The 22,406-nt window shown below is 36.7% G+C and overlaps 1 protein-coding gene across 2 annotated transcripts in view; it reads left to right on the forward strand.

The window, feature by feature from the left end:
* Positions 1-21,797, forward strand: part of LOC138130385 (uncharacterized) — a 49,342-nt gene extending 27,545 nt beyond the window's left edge. Inside the window, exons 1-2 of one of the 2 annotated variants that reach the window (XM_069046828.1) lie at positions 20,288-20,462; positions 20,513-21,797. In XM_069046828.1, the coding sequence (XP_068902929.1) occupies positions 20,514-21,740 (1,227 nt within the window). In that variant the 5' untranslated portion in view covers positions 20,288-20,462; position 20,513 and the 3' untranslated portion in view covers positions 21,741-21,797. Of the gene's footprint in view, positions 1-20,287; positions 20,463-20,512 lie in introns of those variants that run through there. The other variant, XM_069046829.1, reaches the window with a different exon arrangement.
* Positions 21,798-22,406: the final 609 nt, after the last annotated feature.

Here is a 22,406-nt window from a genome sequence, read left to right on the forward strand (position 1 = left end):
TATTAAAACCAGGCCATCTTATAATTTGATTTTACAAAAGTTATTTTTTCACAACTGAATTTGTTCCTCAAACGCCTCAAGTTAACCAATTTCAAACGAAATCTACACTTGATTTCAATTTATGCATATCGCCACTTTTGCAACACTTCGATTCAAATTATTTTCAAAACTGAAGAATACCTATCGTTTCTCGCCGTTCTTGTTAGCTGAGACACGTCGGAAAATAATGAGGGGATTCAAAGTCTTTGAAGGAATCAAATAACGAAAAGGATTCGGTCTTTGATAATATAGTTTGTGCTCATTGCATTCTAAGAAAGACATTTCAAAAAAAAATAAAAATTCTCGTAGTGTTAACATTTTGTTTGGGTAAAATTATTTTACACCGATGCAGGCTGCGCTTGCGACATAATAGAGTTAAATTAATTACTCAATTGAAGTTTGGTAACAACGGATTTAATAACTGTTTCAATATTTGAATGTCGAAAGTAAAGTAGTTTTGACTGTTAAATGACAATGCAGAACTGTTACTAGCAATAATTCGTAATTTATTGACAATAACATTTGTGAAATTGGGTTCGTGCATCATTTTGCGTTTAATTATTATGAACTGATCAACTCTTCAGTTGAATTGTTAATAAAAAGGGTTTGCCTCCACAAGAAATTAGGGAGAATAAAGTGAGGTTAGTTTGTATTAAGTGGTTAAAAAATGTGATTTTGATTAAGAAGAGCTTCATTTATTTATTTTGCTGTCGATAACAGGCTATTTAAAAATATTGTGACTTCTCATATGTACACTCCAGTAAGGACTTGCCTCTAGATAAATAGCTAGAGGCACAGAAGAAAACATTTATTCAAAGATAATAAAACATTTCACTGTATTTACACCAAATAATTTGTTGTCTCAAGAGTCTATACAGTCTGATTTTGAAAGTTGTGCAGATATTTTAACGTAAGGTAGTGTTAAAAGAAGAGAAAATTACCTAATTTGCCTTATACTGGGTGATTTTAAATGAATGTGACTTTTTTTCATAGGTTGGTAATATTATTGTTGGTTATTCTACTTTTTAATGTGATAGTTGACATAAACATAGGCGTCCTCGCCTGTTTGACACAATTTATTAATACATAAAATGTCAAAATGACGTACTGTCGCGAGCAATAAATTTTGGTCGCCAATGTCATTTCAAAATTTGGTTATATTGTCACAAATTTAAAAAATTTCCCTGCCTGTTTATGCGCATGTCAACAAAGTGTCAAAAAAATGGAAAAAATGTCAATTAATGTCATACAAGATGATGATAGGTTATGTTATGATATTTACGACAGTTTTACAATGGAACATTTTCGATTGCGTCAAAAAATGACCTTGACGACCAAAATTTATTGTTCGCGACTGTACGTACGCCAATGTGTTGATTAAGGTATCAAGTTTGCCAAAATACTTTATGAAAAATGTTCCTATAGTATTGCCGTTATAACTTTTTATCTGCTCCGCCCACTAAATTGACCAATCAGAATCAAAGCCAGATTCAATCTGTACAATTTTTCATCACATTTGCCACGTAAAAAAGTTAAGGTTAGAATTTTGCTGTCAAGTCCACAATTATTGTTTTAGGTTCTAAAAAATAAAATGTCATTAAGACAATTCGAATGTCAGAAATTTTTACTGTGTAAATCAGATCGTCTTAACAACCTATTTGATTGGTAACTAAGAAAATGAAATGGGCGGGGCAGATAAAATGTTACGTTGTTGTTAATGGTTCACAACCAGAACCAAAAAATCAGTTTGTTTGGGAACCGCTGAAAAATTTCAAATTTGGCGGGCAGTTTTGACGTCCGACTAACTAATGTCAAGTTTTTCTGTCATTCGAGTTTATGTTTGATGTTTATCTGAATGTCCACGGGCTGCGCCATAGATCAAAACCATATGGGATTTCTTCAGGTTGGTGAAAGCCATTTACGATTTAAATTGAGGTTCTTGTCAAAATGACTTAATTTTGAATGAAATGACAAGTCTACTATGATTTTTTTGAGTAATTTTTTCATCAAATTCAGCGGCATTTCTTAGACGATGAAAAACGTATTTGTTTATTCATTTTTTAGGTGATCCTAACAGGATTAATCTGGGACTTTTTTGAGGACAAGTCAGATTGCGTGGAATATTTATGTTTCAGTTTATAAATGATGGGACGTGATCGTTGATCTACGACTTCTCTCGGTCTTTTGGTTTCTTTATTACGAGAATGGCAAAGCTATGTTTGAAATTGAATCAGAAAATAAATTTTCTCTCATGTTCAGTAAAGTCCATTCACGTTGGATTTTCCTCTCAAGGTCAAATAATTAAATTTTTTGGCTCTGTAATTATGTTTTGTAAATAGTGACATGCAGGTAAACACCGTACAGGTTGGATTGAGCATTGCTAAATCGCATTATGTTGGTTAGCTGCATGTCACTATTTACAAAACATAATTACAGAGCCAAAAAATTTAATTATTTGACCTTGAGAGGAAAATCCACCGTGAATGGACTTTACTGTGGTGGTTTAGTTTATTTGATTTTTTTTCACTTTCTTATAACTGTCTACTCTGATGAATATTTTAAACAATTCGTTTGAAGACAAAATAAATTGGTTGTTTTTACTCAGATATTTGATTCGCTGAATTTCGTTTTACAGAAGAGTCACAATGGCTTTTGAAGTGAAAACTTCTTTAGGCGCGCCACATACATTTTATTCCCGGGCAGTGAATTAGTTTTAAGCGAGTCGAGTTTTTTAGCGGAGTGAGCGAAAAATAATCAACTGTGCGTCACTTGTCAATTTTAAATTTTCATTGTATGTTATGTTGTGACCTAACTGACCTCAGTGCAGAGCTGCAGGAGTAACTGTATATAAATACAGGATATTTCACGAGTGATAATGAGCCTGACGTAATTTAAAATGCAACCCACAATATATTTCCGAAAAAAGCTGGCTACTGTCATTAAAATGTCCGGCTTTTTCTGAAAATGTATTGTGGGTTGAATTTATTATTCCGTCAGGCTCATTATCACTCGTGAAATACCCTGTATAGTTTTATATCATGTAAACGATAAAGACACGACAAATATTGTAAGTTTACAGATGAATGTAGGATTTAATACGTAATTCTCAGTTATATGGCTTCAACAATTCATCTATTGGAAAAATTTGTGTATTTAGCAAAATGTGAAGAGGAAAATGGACAATTTATTATAATACAGGGTATTGGTATTGCTATGAAAACTTGTGTTGTGTTCAATATCATCGTCAAGAAAATAAAACTTAAACATCCAAACCTAACCTCACAAATTTTGCTAGAGTGTACCTCTAAAAGCGGACGTATTTGCAGTTTCTATTGAAAAATACAGATTTTTGATGTTTATTTAAAAACAGCATTGGATTTAAATAATATTAATTATTTATGCCTTGCTCCTTATTCCCCCAAGTCATCCATAATGATATATTTTTTATAGAATAGGTACATATTACTTAAAATCAGTAACGAGCATCATAGATGTTTTCACTTCTGTCGTGCGGTCTTAAGCACATACTCTTTTTTTTTAGTTTTAAAAATGACGAATCAGTCGCTTACTCGCTTTAAGAAATGTTTCAGTGAAGTACGCGTATTGTGGCATCTGAGGTCGGTCCATCGATCGCCTCCCTCCAGAAATGATAAACAACCACACCGTTGGCCGGCCATAAAATTAAACAATATCCAGACCAGTAAATTTTTATGATTAGGAAGGGTAATAAATTGCCCCGTACAAGTAATCCATCGCAATAAAACGGCTTTAAAATGTGGAAAAACTCCATAAATAAAACAAACCGAAAAGTGTTTGGAGCAAGTAGAAGTTGAGAGACAGAAAATCCCCCCGACGAAAAAAAAGTACGCCACCATGAATAATACATCGGCTTTTATAGTAACCGCACCGTTTGTGAAAATCTCATTTATTCAATCACTTCTTTCTCCGGGACAAAAGTGGGCCAGGAGACGCTTCATTTTAGTAATATGAACCCCACTTAAGCCGGTAAAGTTGATGCCTGCCTATATGACCCCTCAATTTACGGTTTAGGTTACCGAACTGCGATTGATACGGTTATGGAGCGTGTGATTCTGGAAGAGGGGCCGAATTGTGGCCGCCGAACGAATTTTATTCGACAGGTTAAGCCGGTTACGTTTGATTTTACGAGATCCGGTCGAGTCTTACCGGACCCTCCGCTGTTTGTTTTTATGGGGGTGGGGCCGAAACACCCATCAAAATGTTTATTCGACAAAGAGGAATATGCCACATTATTTCCCCGCGCGATCGACGAACATATGTTGCGCATCCACCCCAAACAAAATTCACAAAGATCCCGAACCGGAGCAAAATACGGTTCCGCCGAAATCCCCTTCAGCCTTATTACCTTCTCGGCGTTCTTTAATGGCCGATTACAACGGCATAATTACCATTAAATTAAGACGAGATAAATTTGATGCAGTTCAGAACGCCTAAGCGCCCCAACGTGACTACACTACCTGCAGGATCCTGCCACTTGGGCCTAGATTACAACAAGGATAATCAAATGAAAACGCAGACATTAGGCGAGGGAGACAATATGGAATTAAGAATCCTCGATTCCGTCAGCGTTCCGGAGATACATTTTTCCCGCAAGGAACTAGTTGTTTGCTTTTTCATGCCGAGAGTAATTTCCCTTGAAGCCATTTTGTCACAAATCGTCCGCAGATGTTTCGTCCTTAAACGGGATCGTGTTTGTGGGAAGTTTCCGGGAAACTATGTTTCACCCTTACACTTTTTATGGGGTTGCTGCTGTAAATTTGGAGATGTAATTAGGGAGGGTTGCACGGCGGAGGGGATGCCACAGCGGATTAGATTTTTTCCCCACGCATTTATTATTTATGGGTTTTGGGTGCATCCAACATTATAAAACTTGTGTCTGGGCTCTTATGTCAAGTTAAAGTTTTTTAATTGATGGTTTTGGTGCGCAATGGTTTGCGCCCGGCGCATCCACCATTTTTGATCGACTTGTTTTAAAAAAGTTTTACATTCAGAAAGAAGGAAGGAAAGAAGAGTAGTTAAAGCATTAACAGAAAAGAAGAAAAAAAATCAAATACATGTGAATAGAAACAAGAAGAAACATAACAAAATAGTTGAGTAAAAACATTAATGTATAAATCCCACAAAAGCTTCCATTTTTTGCGTGGAGATTTTTTTCCATCGGCTTATTCATTTTCATTCGCCCAAATTGTTTTGATGAAAAAGTACAAATTTTTCAATCGGGGAAATGAATCAAAATTCGCCAAAGATTAATTTAGCTTCGATGTGAAAACTGATGAATCAATTAAGGCCTTTGCCGGTCGGGACATTTTTACGAGCTTTTATTGCATAAAATTTTGGCCGCTTTGCCGCCGATTAATCGTTTATGCAAAATGAAATTTTCCAAATTTTTTGCTCTCCGCACAGATTAAAAACAAATAGCTCTCTGGCTTGCAAATCATGTTAATTATCTCGTCTCGTCTACAACAAAACCGCGGTAAAAACGCTACGGTCAAAATTAAAACAAAAAGTAATGAAATAAGCCCGAACAAGAGCAAAAGTGCAGCGACCGCATTAGCGATTTTTCCGGCGCATCCAGCTTTTCGCATCGTCCATTTTAATTCTCTCGAAAACTAGTAAATTTTTAATTAATCCGCTAATACACGTCAAGCCGACTCAGCCCCCAATCGATAAACTTATTTACGAGCTTCGATTTAACAGCAACCATTCAGTTTAATCAGAAACTGTAAATTTTTGGCCCAACAAGCAACAACTTTTTTATACCGGTTTAAACACGCCGATACGAGCTTTGACTCTGCTCCAATCAAGATTTTTACAACCGCTACCGTTTTAAAAATTTCAAACGGTTCGAGCTTTGGGTGTATCGGGACGCAAACTTCCCGGAAAAATAATAGAAGAAAAATCTCCCCGGAAGTTGTAAAAACCAAGTGAAATCTATTAAAAGCATTTGATTGTTGGAGCGGAAAAGCGTCTTTCAGATGCCGCCTTTATCTCAAATGAGAAATAGTCGAGTCGACAAGTGTTGTCGTAATCTAAGAAAGCTCCGGATGGATTGTGAAGATTATGTCGTTAGGTTAAAAATGCCAAGTCCCAACTCCCGCAGCTGCTTCAGCGCTTAATTAATTCAATTAAAACCGACTCCAATTATCGGAGTTTTCGTAAACAAATTCCGCTGATATTAATTAAACTGATTGTGTGAAATTTTTTCAAGGGTGGCGCACCTGGCGCCCCCATCGAGATAAATCCCAAAATATACAGGCCCTGAGCGGTATACTCGTATATTATTCAGCGACGGGAGAAAAACTACCACGTTCCCGACGTGTAATCCCCCCGACGAAATTATCTATCGGAACTATCCGTCAGCCGTTATAAGAAGAAAACAAAGCGTCCGTTTATGCTGATCAGCTCATTTACCAAACAATACAGGAGGCGTAATCAGCGCCCGAGTTAATCTCGTCTTTTGCAAAATAAACCGATTTATCTGCTTCGGAGCGGGGACGGCGGGGCTTCCGTGCGGCGCAAAAACAACGAAATATGCCGTCATAAACGCACTCGTAAAAAAGACACACGATGAAAAAGTCTAATCCAGCTGATTTCATTGGGAACAGGATTCAAGCGACTCGATCAAACGACGAGGCTGCACAAACACATAAAAAAGCTACAAGGTAAATATTAAGTCGGGTTATCAGCAGGAAAAACCGTAAAAACACTCGCACGATTTATTTATAAGGGTGCCAGCACGGATTTTATTTATTAACTGCCGTTCGGACACAGACAACTTCGAACGACGATCAACTTTTCATGGGGTGTAGTTTGCAAAGCAATATGTCTTGACGACGGGGGCGGCGGCGGCGGCGGATGGTTGGGGACGGCCCAGTTGTACTTAAATATGACTGTGGAAACTTGTGACACGATGGAGAGCAAGTAAAGGTATTCAAAACAAGGGAGACATCTTGGATTTTTGTGGGTATGCAACCAACAAAACACTACAGTGGGTGTGACCGCCTGATCTGTCAAAACACTTTGACATTTTCTTGAGGATGATTAGAGAAATAAATACATTACCCCACCAGCTGGGGTAAATAGAAGCGTCCCAACTGAAAAACAAAAGTCTGAAAATCCGCGAGAAATCTTCCATTTGAATTTTTTCGGATAACAATCTCGGCAACACATTTCCACATTTTTGCCGTATCTCCAGCCCCACATTCCGGTCTTCATCGCCCTATCTCGCCGGCATATTATTATGCTAATTCCGCGCGTAAATCACCGACCATCACTTTTCACTTCTCCTTTTAATAACAGCGAACATATTCTCGGCTGCATCGCGTTACGACATCATCAAGACGCGGAATTGTTTCCCTTTTGCCACAATCACGGCGGCATCACCGCCGGAATGATTAATCGTCGCTTGCACATTTTTCCCCCGAGCTTTCGAGTGGCCGCCAAGCTCCAACGGTGCCGGTATTAAATTCAAATTGCGCCGCCGTACGTACATTTTGTTCGGCGAGGACGTACTCGAGACGCCTGCGAGATCGTTGGATTTACGTTTGTAACTGTAAACCTCGGAAAAATTACCACAACTTTACGCTACAACAAACTACCGTCGAGCTTTAAAGACGCAGATAAACCTTAATAGATGTTCCTGCTACGTCTTATTCAGGGGGGCTTAGCGCTGCTGAATATTTCGCCGTATTTTATTCGACACTCGAGGCGCGCACTACCTATCAATTATTAAGCAGGAAAGCATAACAAGATGGCGATGGCGTGCTTCCATGTTTACTGCGAAAATAAGCCTGCCAAAGGGCGCTAAAGAGGGTTCGAAAGCTGGGAATGTGGGCTCGAGCGCTATCCTGTTCCAAAATGTCATCTATGTTTTTTTTTCCTTGGGTTAAGTATACAGGGTATTTCACAAGTGATAATGAACCTGACAGAATTTAAAACGCAACCATCAATACATTTCCAATGAAAAGCTGGCTTGTACGTGTAATATGTATTGCATACAAATTTACATAATTACATAATTTTTCTTAAGCAAATGTATGCATTTTACATTTAATGAATTTGTATTTATGTAAATGGGTATGTCATTTATTATAAACCAACAAAACAAACACACGAACATTATTTATCATTAACAAACTCCACCATATTTTGTTTACATTTTCTAGAGAATTTAATAACGTGTTTATTTTTAAAATTTGCATAACTGATTAATAATTATTCTTACCGTGTTAAATGAAATTCTTGAATATCATTGCATTTTAGCAAATATTCATCTGTCATATTATGTTGACTAGAAAACTTGAAAATAATATTAGAAGCATGTTCCAATTGGCGTATTAAAATTTTTAGCAGTTCAAGCATCCGAAAAAAGCGAAAAATAAAAAGTATTGACTTGCAACGGTGCGACCACCCATCCAAACACTGACTGCAACCGACACTGCTTAACTTCACTGATCGAGTTATTGTTATTAAGAAGTTAATTAACTGGAGCCGCCCCCCGCGTGCGATCGATGCGGATTTGCATATCAAGAGTCAGCCAGTCACAAAAGGAGTTGGACAAGCGAATTTAGTCCCGCACCTGTGCTATTTGAAGAACGCGGCGCAATTACCGCACGATTGCATTTGCGGTGATAACAAGAGCACACGTGAACTTGTCCGAACAATATCATCCGTAATACCGTCTGCGGCAGCATATTAAGCATTGTTTCGTCGACAATAACGAACAGAGCTAGTATTGCATACCTCCGACGTCTGCAAACAGCGCCGTTTTCACAATGCGGACGCCACAATCAATCTTTTGTGTTCGGTTATCAGTGATTGTTCGTGATCCGGACGGTGGGCACGTTATCCGTCTTTGGAGGAGGTCGAATCGCACTTCGGGAGCGATCCAGCGGAACCCCCTGATAAAATCGATAACGGTCCACGGTTATTAGCATTTCCTTGTTCTTGTCGAGGGTTGTGGAAATTTGGCGCGGGCCATTGTCTTGTTCAAACGCATCACCATATCGTGACGATGACCCCGTTTCCTGTTAATCCCCGAACGCAACAAGGAAAAAACGCAACCAATCAACTCAGCTTTTCAGTTTTGTTCCCGTTGGATTATCTGGAGATCGACGGAGATGTAACGAGGATTTGGGATGGGCGCCGCTGTCGTCTAATTCATTTCGTGCAAAAACACAAATGTAATAATGGAGGTTGCGGTCTTGATACTGAGCAAATTGCCTTATCGGGAGATGAGTTCTTAAGACCACGAAATTATTCTTTCGTCGTTAAAATTTCACCAAGGGTGGGAAAAGGTGAAAGCCTAGATTGATGGCCATCAAGTGTAAAAATGCAATTACAGGAAACAAGAAAAATTTTTAAAAATCACTGTTTCTTCTTTTTATTCTTCTGTCTTTTTGAAGAATACAAAAAATCGCGCAACTCGTGTTGAGGATCAAATTTTTTTACACTTTACTCTAAAGGTAAACATACCATTTTTAGTATTGGCTGCTTTCTATTTTTTTTTAATGAGGATCTGTCTGTAGTTAGAATAGTTTTTAAGTGGATTTAATGTGCAAACTATCAGCAGTCATTTATAGGAGCTTTGGGACTCGAATAATCTGTTTTAGTTCGAATTCAATAGCGAGTAATTCCAGTTCAATTGGATTACACTGACAATGATATGGGCAGATGCAACACATCACAGTTTTTTCTAAAAAGAAACTGTAAACTTTTTGGACAAAAATCTAAAAAATATCACATTTTTGTCTACATTTATTTGTTCTTAGAAGCGGTAATTCCTTGAGCGCTTAAAAATTGATTTTACTATTTTAATTCAAACTTACGAGAGCAAAATAATAACTGAGTAAACACGTCTTACGTAGATTTTACCAAGAGGATGCTATGATAATTGAGTTATGACAGATTTCAAAGGAGAATCGGGATAGGTATTTTTCACTTTTTAGCTACATTTAATTAGCGTAATTTTAAAATAAGCGTTTAATAAAATCTTCACCTTTCTTTTCGTGGTTTAAACTTTATTTCACACGTCAAACATTTACAATTAGGGACGTCAAATTGTTTGCTTCAACATAACAATCGAAAAATTACTAGGAAAGGAGGCACAGGTTTGCAACGTGACATAAATTTGACAGGTGAAACTCAATGTGAATAAATTCTACGTGTGCTAAACGTAAATACAAATGACACAAAATTGTCTATTTGCTTGCAGGAAGGTATTTTCTATGTTGCCAACATTTTGTTAGATTTATTTCGGAATTTATTCATTTATGTGACAAAACATGATTGTGTTAGTGAACGTACTCAGAATTCTATTTAATAAAATAATTAAAAGAAAATATTAGCACCATTATTCATCGATGTAAATTAATAAATGTGATTAAAATATCGGCACAAAACGGAAGTATGTATTATGTATATTATAATTTACGAATATTATATATTATTAACGTTGACATTCCAGTCCCTCTAGAGAGTTTAAACATGACAACACTGTAACACTTTTCACAGCTTGAGAGTTATGCACAGAAACGTCATGTGTGACAGTTTGAGGTTAATTCTGTTCGTCTTATAAGGTTATAAAGGGCCACTTTTTTCATTTTCACTGACTATATCTAAATGAGAACAACGAAAACAAGAAGAGGTTTTGCAATGTGACTTTACAAGAGAACGCTTCAATAAGAGGGTGGTTTCACTTGTACAGGTGATTTCAACGTTGCCGCACTTCCACACGCTCAATTAACGCATCGTAGCGAAACGGAACTTGATTAATTCTTCTTACCGCCCTTGAAATTGACACATTTCTACAATCAATTTTTTCGTAGAGTGAAAACTGTTTACTAGAGATAAGTTAGATTTATGGTAAAAATTCAATGACATTTAAAAAAATTATTTGACAGGTATTGTCAAGTAGACAATTAATTGACAAATGGAAACAACCAAGGCGCTCTCTATTTTAAAATAGAGACCGCCTTGACAAAACGAAATTTACATATTTTCATTTTCCGTTTTTTTTACAGCCAACTGTATCATTTCTTAAATATTTTTGTCACATTCTTACATTGTAGAGGGTATTTCATGGGTGATAATGAGCTCGATGGAATTGAAAATGCAACCCACAATACATGTCCACAGCTAACGTGGATGTTTGTTTTAGATTTAAAAAGTATAAAACATGGTTATCTATTATATGCAGTTTCGTAAATTTTGACAGAAACGTCATTCGCTTGGTTAAATGAAATTGTGAAAAAATGAAAAGTTTTTGGGAAAACGCTTATTGTTTGCATAAATGCGCAACGGCAGAAGCATTTTTATTCATTCGGCTTAATTTCTCACCGTTTGAATACATTTTGATTGTCGCATTTTAACTTTTTCGTAAATGTCAGTTGTGACAAATAAAATTATTGGAAGCAAAGCCATCATGGATTTATAATTATTGTGGGTTGCATTTTCAATTCCGCCTGGCTCAGTATAAAATAATATTGTAACGGTTTAGCGAATTCATTGGATTTATTTTTATCAGATAGGTCTGATACTTTTTACAATATTTTTTAAATGCAAATTTACTTTTAATCCTTAATTCCAGGATTCCCTGACTACTGCGCTAAATGTAATAAACCAAAATTACTGTTCGCCATATTGTACAGTCGCGAGCAATAAATTTTGGCCGTCAATGTCATTTCAAAATTTGGTTGGATTGTCACAAATTTAAAAAATTTCCCAACCTGATTATGCCCATGTCAACAAAGTGTCAAAAAAAAAGACAATTAATGTCATACAACATGATGATAGGTTATGATATTTACGACTGTTTTACAATGGAGCATTTTCGATTGCGTCAAAGAATGACCTTGACGACCAAAATTTATTGCTTGCGACTGTACAACATGCAAATTTGAATTGAGCATCTATTTCTGATTGACGTATCCATGCAGTCTGCCCATCGCACGCAATAAAACTTCGGTAGATACGACTGGGGCGACAGCACTTTTTACTTTCTTTGGAAATGATCGATGCATCAGCGCACAGGAAAAACTAATGAAAAATATTGTTCTATCGTGCATAAAAATGTCTTGTGCACGGTTCCGACATCGCGTGCTCCCAATGATTACAGGTTTGGTGGGAAGAATGAAAAGGAAAGACACGTTACATTAAAGTTTTTGTTTTCCAAGTGACATTGTAATTCATTTTGCGTCGTAACGCCTGATATTATTCGATAATAATTGAACACGATTCCAATGCAGGCGAAAATTTCATTTAAATTTCAAATATTGTGTTTGTCTGGAAAGTTGTTGGCCACTATGTTAATTTAATCACTCAGGTTAATTTGACATGTGCATAGTAAAGTTGGAAATAGTGAATGAGGAAAGCGGCTTAACGTGTTCCTGGTTTCGGTGTTGTTGCTGGTGTTGGATGTTGTGCATGTGCATTAATATACAGGGTATTTCACGGGTGATAATAATGAGCCAGACGGAATTGAAAATGCAACCCACAATACATTTGCAGAACTGACATGGACGTGGCCGTGGATTGAAAAGCCAATGAAGTATAATTTACCAAAGAATATAAAATATGTACAGTCCTTAGATAGTCTGAGACTCTAGGATTGTTTAAAATATTTCCCGGCGCATCCACCATTTTGCAAAAAAAAAGTTACTAACGTATTTTTTCATACTATGTTGGTAACTATAAATTATGACATTTATTTGATTCAAAATAAAATTCAATTGCTTTGAATTCCGTTCATATTGTTTTATTAGCAGCACGTTTCATTTATTTATTGATTCTTATTATTTTTACTTAAACATGCCCAAAAATCAAGACACTTAACCTCAAAATTACAATTCTCACCAAATTTTACACTAAACAGCCTTGCCGATAGTAATTATCGAGGAAAATGCGACGTTGGTGGTTTTTTGATTTTTGAATGGACTTTAGTACTACGGCAACAAGCACTTTTGTCTTTTGGGTGATGGCAAAGCAATCTGCAAGACATGTGTTGTGCATTTCTTCGTAAAGTGTCACAGTTACACATTCATTTTTTTTTTTTGTTGCACTCGCGACAACACACTTTGTAAAACACAATTTTTAAATCTGGTCGCTGTAACAAGAAACGACAAGAAAATATCCGTTCCCATCTAGCAACCCGCTTCGTTGCTTTCCCTCCAGATTCCGGAAGAAGTGATACATTCCCAACCGAATCCAGCTCCCATGAAATGTATATTGTTGTTATCCCTGTTATTATTAAGTAAACGTTTATTGTTGTTTGATCGCATCTCCGCCCCTCCAACTAAAGCAGCATCCTCAGCAACTACAAGACGTTCACTAATTTGCGAACAAAACATCCCAATCCGTTGCGATCGTAAATTCGCTTTTGCTCCATTACAAAGCCCCAAACCTGGTCCTATTTAAAAAATAAGAGATATTGCCGAGATGATTTGAAGCGCGCTTTCTTTTCCTCTTATTTCGAATTGCTTATCTGTGGGAGCACACAAGAAAATTTTCCCCCGACGCGATCTATTAATCATTTCACTTGTCACGAAAGAAACGGCGCGGTTTGTTAAAAACCACGCGCTAGATCAGGACAAAGCCGAATCTATTCCCCCTAATTCAAATGATTTCATAACAGGACAGATCCAGCGTACCGGCAATTACATCTAGTGTTATCTGGGCGCACCCCTTGTTTCGTCCGTGAATGCCGAAGGGTCCAAACAATTATTATACCTCAAACGCTACAATTCCCGCCGTCCTCCCACAGAAGTAACACCCCCGCGGCGGGGATCGCGACGCGCGGAAGCTCTATTCGCCCCCGGAGGCGGCGGATTTTTTCGCAGGACGCGCACCGACCCGCCGTCGACCCGCAGGACCCGTCCCGCCGCAGATATTTAATAAGGACGTCGAGTCCAATTCCGGCGTTCCTGTCGGAGGGGAGCTCTGTGAGTCCTTTGTCGACGCGTCTCCCCCAGATTAGTTCAGGTTGTGTAAGGATTATGACGTGTAAATGTAGGAAGTTTGTAATTTTATAGGGTGTGTTAACGCAACCGCAAAAGGTTGCGTTTATTGTACGCATCCACTTAGTTATTATCAAGCGTGATGCCGTATAATAATCCGGCGCGATTTAACGGTGCAAACTTTTCAAATTAAATAAAACATTCGTTCGGAGGTCCCGTTTCTTTCTGGAGCGTGAAAGATAAAGTGGCGAATATGATGCGCCCAGACAAACCTAAAGAATTTTATTCTTAATACCTCCATTATCTCCAAGAATTAAAAGTAATTTGTAAAAAGCTTCGGAACGCGAGCTTTCGCGCTGTCTCCCGCTTTCACTTTTTTCATTTGTCGAGGGCGCGGTCCGGGTTTCGGAAAAGCGTTTTTTGGGCGACGTCGATTTATCGAAATTATCGGAAGTGGCTGTTGTGCAACATTTCGAGTTTGGAGGATTCTCTTCGGTTTATCTCAGTTATTAAAGTCACGTTAAACGCTAATTAATATCCTAAGGCTATAAGTTAATGTACACGATCGCTTTGTGTTTGTATCCTCATTTATCTCATAATCTATAAGGGATTTATAGTGGATATCAGACCCGGCTCAAAACCCACACTGCGAACTTTGGGAATTGGGAAAAAGACACCGTCATGCTGAAAATTTCCAATTAACTCATTATTTCCATACGCTTCGCTTTTACTTTTATTATTCTCACTTCTCTACAGCCAACAGATACGCCCGATGCGAACAAAAACAATCAAATAATTATTACAACCTTCAGAAAGGTTTTTAAATTTTTTTTTCTCGAAGTCGAAATTTTTTCTACGAACGTTCAAATATTTATTAAAGAACACTCAAGTTTCCTTGAATAATTAGTTCTGTAAAATGTCAAAGGATATCTGATTCTGAAATCGTAAAAAAGTCCTAATTAAGGTAATGAACGTTTATTTTTATTGTTTGTTTACAAACAACGCTCTTAATTATTGATAAGTTTCCAAATTTTCGTTTGATTATTTAAAGGATCAAATTCCTTTGTAGGAAAAGAAAAGTTATTTTCGCATTAGCGCGTGAAAGTGACGTTTTTTAAACCGAAATGGCAATTGAAAAATATGTTTTTTTTGTTCAAGTGTCAAAAAAAATTGTTTGTTGATCTCAAAGAAAATTAGAACGGAATTGATTTTGCTTCAAATGACGTTAAACGGCATTCTCACTAAGTTAACCTATAAATAAAAATAGAAAAATATAAATATGTAGTTGGTATGATTACTTGGTTGCCTAAAACAAGGGGTTTCTAAATAATACAGGGTATTTCATGAGTGACAATGAGCCCGGCGGAATTGAAAATGCAACCCACAATACACTTCCAAAATTAACGTGGCTATTTTAAATATCGTATTGTTTAAAATGAAATTATGAATCCATGATTTCCAATAATTTTATTTGTCACAACTGACCTTTACGAAAATGATAAAATGCCCAATTAAAATGTATTCGAACGATGAGACATGATCCTGATTCATGGCGAATGTACTAAAAATGCTTCTGCCGTTGCGTGTTTATGCAGACAATAAACATTTTCCCAAAAACTCTTCGTTTTTTCACAATTTCATTTAAACAAGCGAATGACGTTTATGTCAAAATTTACGAAACTGCACAGCTAACTATGTTTTATGTTTTCTAAATCAAAAAACAATTATCCACGTTAACTTTGGAAATGTATTGTGGGTTGCATTTTCAATTTTATTGTAAAATGCCAAAAGCTAAGACATGTTACAAAAACAACTGTACCTAGTGTTCTCCAAGGACAACTTTTTCAACTTCTTCCAGTTAATATTTTCTTCATTAATTACACTTCCAATTCGAACAAATCTATTGATTACACGTCTAATGTGGGCCACTAAAAGACATTCGAACATCGGTATATTTCATAAGGTATCGTTTCTTGCACATCGACACTGAATAATTGCACTCGTTCTTGTTGAATGTTTCATTTCGATAACAGGACATTACTATAAATGTATCTTTTTCCAGGGAATAAACCATTTTTATTATCGTTAAAGCAAGAGGGTGTTTACGTTTAGATGTAAAAAATATTTACTTCTCATTACAACAATAAATGTCATGCACGATTAGTCTTGAAAAAGACTTTTTTGCTGCCTTGATCAATTCAGGACACTGTAATTAACAGTTTGAAAAGGGATAAACAATGAAAACTGCAAAATGAGAAGAGTACGATGTGTAAAACATCAAATTTACAGATCCAGGAGAGGCGACAAATCTACCACAGACAATTAAACTATAGTAAGACTGTCAAGTGGGATTACATTTTCGGAGACGCGCTCAAGTGGCGCTGCCCGAGCGTTAGGCCAAATTAATGTATAACAAGTTGCATAATCTGACTTTCTGTATACCTAGTTGCCTATTTTTTTTTCAATTTGATTTAAATTGATACTTATTTAAAAAAAATAGAAACGACTAAATAAGTATTAAACATTTTAATACAAATTCTAACATATACAACAAATTAGTAGTTCATTAAACGAGTTTGTGTGTAAATTGGGATTTTTTGGGCATGAGTGGGCTAGTTTAAGGCGAGTGAAACTGAATTGAAGGGTGGATTTAGTTCAATAATTTGATTTTGCGTTAACTTCTAAAATTTCTGGAGATAATTTTAGAATCGTGCAAAAGATTTTTTAATTTTGAAATTGTTTTTCGCTGATATCGGTCCATATAATAAAAGTTTCTACCTTTTGAAGTACGACTACTAACTTTCTTGCATTCAAGTATGTACTTGCAACACACTAGAAGATTTTGTTGGGTGTCTATTTTGGGCCTTGGGCATAACAGGAAGGATTAGATTCTCTACAGTGGGATTTTCAGTAATCGTAGAATTTTCAATTTGTTCAGCTGGTCTAACATTATTTATTGAAGTTTGTTTGTCTTCACGAAGAAAAATCGACGGCAGGGCGTATTTATGAAGTTTTGTTTTTTGAGCAAAGAAATTGTTGCTAAAATGTTTCTCGCAAATAAAGGCATTATCTGTTTTGAAGGGTGGTGCAACATTTACCTAAAGCTTCTATCCATAGTTTCCTTTGTTCTTCTAATTTTGGATATTTAAAATGTTTATTTTTTATCGCCGATCTTGTTGTTTACAAAGCATTTATGTTTAATTTTTCCCATATCCAAATAAATAAAATAAAAATTGCGATCTGAAAAACCATATTTCGTACTTTTTCAAAAAAAAAAAGATAACTTACCAAATAAAAAGATAACGAAAAATTATCTCAAGGTACTGGTTTGGAGTAATTTATTTTGTAGAATAATTTATAAAATTTATTGACTAAACCTTGACAGAAATTAGAAAAGTCAAAATTACTGATGACATTATTAATTAATATTCAAATCAACCTTCTTTTTAAACGGAAATTCCCGATCGGATTAAGGAGTAGATTCGGTAATTTAGTTTGGCCTAACGCTAGAGCAGCGCTAGTGTTGTCAGTGTCTCCCATGTTTTATACGGGTTTTGAAAGTCTTAATTCTGTTGATGGTCTGTGAAATCTACCACAAATCAGAGGCAACTACGATCTGACAAATATCTTTAATAACTTGGCCTTTATCGATTTAAATTGAAATTGAAAAAATGTATGTTTATTAAAAGCAAGAGAAATCTTTAAATAAGTAAACAAAGAAAACAGAACATCCCCCATCATTAGGGATGCTGTTATGGATGTTTTCAAAACATTTTGTACAAAAACATTGAACCATTTGTTTTTGAGGAACAAAAAAATACAATTATGTCATCAAGAGGAATTATTTATAAATTATCATCTATTTTCATAGATCGCAACTTGTTTAATTACTTATAATTAGAAAAATTTCCTTTAACTCATTAATTTTCATATGTACAGCATATTTTTAGCAAACATGTTTTACAGTTGTTTATCTATTTCTCTTAAGCCGTCAATTTATGAAAATATCTCCCGACATTATGAATTAATTCTTTATTGATATTGTAGAGTGTTTATAAATGAATGTGGGATCCTGGTAGGCGTTGAAAGTTTGCCCACTCTTTCACCAGAAATCGAATAATGTTAGTATGATCTACGATATGCAACCCTTAGAACAAATTTGTTTTACTGGTTGCCTAACTAACAAAATAGGTGCTTTACAAAGAAAATGAAATAAACATAAAATAATGAAACGCATTATTGATAGGTCTCAACACTCTCAACAAATTACGTATTTATCTTATATGTTTTCAACTACATCTTCAATCACCTTGTGACGACCTGGATTTCCCATTTTCAACATTACCGGTAGTAACAAAACTATTAAAAATTCGATGTATGTGAGCTGCGAGGGACTTTTCTAAAACATTTTGGTCCGGGTAGTTGGCTAAAAATTCTTCTTTGCAAGCTTAAACGCTGTTTGTCCATTCTCCGTTTCTTTTAACACCCTTGCGGTAATAACATATTGTAATGAACTTATTCTGTTCAAGTGCGAAGACCATTTTAGCAATTACTTATAAAATATTTGCGAGGTTATAAAATTATGCTGATTTTCAATATAAAAACAGACAATACCTTTGTAACATCATCGGAAATTATCTAGCTTTGGAAAAAACCTTTTTTTTTAAGTAAACAGACCAGGAACGCAAGAAACAACAAAGCAGGACTTCGAAAGCGGAAATGAGGTTAAGCTGACTTTGCGTTGACAGCTTGTGAGTATTTGACAGTTTGCGATGAATTTGAACGAGGTGGCAAATTCAAATCCCAGAGCCATCTGCGATCCTACATTCTTTTATAGACAGTCTATATTTATTATTTGATACATTGAGAAGTTTCTTAAAAATTAGGGTTGCTTAACTAAATAATTATTTATAATTTAATTCAGCTTTATATTTGCCGATAAAATATTATATGGAATAAAATGAACAAATAAAATGTTTATTGCAACTCTTTATGATTAAGCACCTTCCCAGTTGAGACCCTTTCACATGTAACATTTTTGTCTTTAGTCTTGTGTTTCTTTAAAACGAAAAAATATTGCAAGGAAGTAATTTGCTTTTAACAAAATATACAGGGTGTCCCCCAAAAAAAAATATGAGTCCATAAGTCTCTTATTTATTGGAGGATTTTAATTATTTATACACCAAATTAAATGGTTATGAATAGGCTACAAAAAGGCCTAATAAATTCCCGTATAGCCCTAAGGGCTTCAAGGCTGAACTGTCAAAAAATTTTTTTTTAATGGGAACACATATTTTTTTTAGTACTAAAGTACCCCAGAGCCCCGCCGCACCACCAAAGGGAAAAGGGAAAAAAATTAGTCGACCGCAAGGTACCTGATAGGCCAATATGGTGAAAGGGGAAGACAATTTTATAAAAAAAAAAAAGTTACAAGTATCAAGGTTTAGCTTAGTAAAATATAAAAATTATTGTCGAACGGTTTCCTTTCAGTGAATTAAGAGTAGAAAAGAAAGAGCTTACAAGGTGCAATATTGTCCTTATAGGCTGCCAGTAAGGAAGTGAAAATAATTCGTTCAAAGCAGGAATAGAAAAAATTGAAATCTTTGATAAATAACTCATGAAATGTAAAAGAATAAAGAACAATTAGGGATCACTTCAATATATTAATTATTCGTAGATATTTTATTTATTTTAATTTAATTTAATCTAGTTTGTTGGAACATCACTTCATAAAAGGTCAAGGTCGAACAAAACAGAGCTGAACAATACTTTGGCATTGGAGCACGCAATTTATTAGTCTTAAAGAGATTTGGAAGAAAGACAAGTCTGTGATGAATTTACAGTGAGTAAATGAGACTCACCTTAAATTGATTTAAATCAATTGCATATAACGTAACAGAACAAGATAAAGATCGCATCATAATATCTATAATAAACATGATTTCGCTGTTATTCGTCACATTGCGTAAACATCAACACATCAAATCTAAAAATCTTATCTATGGCACAATTTTTTACCCACTTCGTGTTGGCACCGCTGTGAACAAAATGTAATTAATCACTTGGATTGATACATTGCGACCACCTGTGGTTGGCCTTGGCACGAATGATTAACTCAATACGCTTTATCGGCTTGAAAAAATTATCGAATGATTCCCAATAAACATAGTTTTTTAGTGACGCGCCAGCAACAATTTAATTGGCAGCGCAGAAGTACAACAAAGAGTGGAAACCCCAAGACTCGTTCATTAACTCTTCACGAGTCATTTAGCCGAGACCAGTTGACGTAAAACAGACAACGCTGTACTGCACACTTTCACTAAGATTAATCCAAGACTTATCATTATGTCAATATCGGATTTTCGATAGTAAATCGTGCGATTTCTTATCGGTTCAGTGGTTGACGAACCTGCGAACAATTTTTCTGCGCGAGTAAGTTGCATTTTTGGACGAGGCGAGTAAGTTGGCTTGGTTTGTTGCAGCATGGCCGACGCTATCCTGGAACAGGACGACTGCCAAAAAGTCTTGGAGGCGCTCCTCAAAACGACATCATTTCAAATAAGTTCTTTCCGAGTGTTGCCGTTCCACAATCCTTTGCAAGGACTTGTGGGGGAGCACTTCACCCTCCGAGTCGAATACATTTACCAGGACGAACCACACGAGTGCGACTTCTTCGTCAAGACTCTAAGTACCAACCCTATGATGGTCGAGTTCTCCAAAACAGTCCAAATCTACGAGAAGGAAGTTTTCTTTTATAATCTCTTGGAGGAGTTTGAGAAGGAGGGTATCGACACTTCGTTCGCCCCTCGTGGTTATTTCTTCAAACCAGGTGTGGTGGTTTTGGAGGACTTGTCCAAAGCACATTACAAAGGTACTCCCAAGAGGAGACTTCTAGACCTAGAGCACTGCCAGCGCTGCTTGGAGACCGTGGCCAAGCTCCACGCAGCCGGCCTCATCTACGAGACAAAGAAAAGCAAAGCGCTGGGGCGAAAGTACTCTTTGGTCGACGACAACGCCCAGATCCTCGAAGACAAATTCGCATCCAAAGAAGAAACGATCGCTACCAGATGGATGCAAAGCTCCATCGAAGGAGTGTTTGCTTTGATAGACCTGATCCCCGAGACCCACATAACCCACGCCTCCTTCAAATCGAAGCTTTTGGAGCTTTTGGCCGACGACAGCCCCACCGTCGGTCTGATTTCGGGACTGCTGCACAACGACCTGTGGACCAGCAATTTTTTGCACCAGTACAAAGACACCATCCCCGTCGAGACCAAACTCGTGGACTTCCAACTAATCAAGTACGGCCCTCTGGAGCTGGACGTGGCGGAGTTCCTCATGACCAACAGCAGTCGCGAGTTGCGCGCCCAGCACTACGCGGCCTTGACCCGTCACTACTTCGACAGCTTGGGCGCGGCGCTGGTGAGGGCCGGCTTAGATCCTGAGATACTCCCCCCGAAGAGCGAGTTCGTTCGCTCTTGCGATAATTTCAAGTTGGTTGGAAAAGTTCATGCGATTGTGGATCATTCTTTTACTTTCGTGGCCGACGAAATTTATGGAGATGCGATGAAGTCGGAGGAAAGTTTCCGGAAATTCGTCTTCGAGGAGAGGGGGAGATGCATCGTAGAATCTTATAACACGAACGAGGAGTTTAGGAACGTCCTCCGCGAAGACGTGCTCGAACTGAGGGACTTGTTGTTCTCGAATTGACGAATTTCATGTACTCGTGACAATAAATTCTCTTGAAAAAACTTGTGCACGCTTCATTTGCCGATTTCTAACACTCTCGCTTCGTTCTTATTCTCGCATTTGACCGAGATAAATTAATTACTGGGTTTTCGCAAATTGGAAGTAATCGAGTCGGTGTGTTTGGATTTATTCGTTTCGCGTCAAAGTGCTTCCGGATTTATTGTATTCAAACGTTTCCTTGTTGGGATGCTCTTTCCGATGATGGAAATTGACGTGACAAGGACCAATCGATACTTACAAGCTTCATATTTTGCTTCCTGGCACGAGTCGCTCACGATTACCATTTTTACTATTTCCTCTTATTTTGGTAAGTACGCCCCAAGCCAGCTTGTTGTTGCTCTTTGACGGTAAGTAAACCACTGGAACAAATTAAATAACTGACCGAGAATAGACAGCGCGTGAATGTGTTTCACAGGTAAAAAATTTGAACAATACATTTCAATTTTGCAACTTGTTTTGTAACTGTTTTCGTTCTGTGAGGATTAATTAACAAGTGTATACTTTCTGATGTATACATTTTACAATGTGTACGCTCCAACTTTTCCAAAACTACCGCAACCTCTACTAATAAAACATTATAATGGCTCGGTCAGGCACGCTAACGATAAATCATTTTTTAAGAACCCT

Source organism: Tenebrio molitor, chromosome 5, assembly GCF_963966145.1.
Source record: "Tenebrio molitor chromosome 5, icTenMoli1.1, whole genome shotgun sequence".
NCBI lineage: Eukaryota > Metazoa > Arthropoda > Insecta > Coleoptera > Tenebrionidae > Tenebrio > Tenebrio molitor.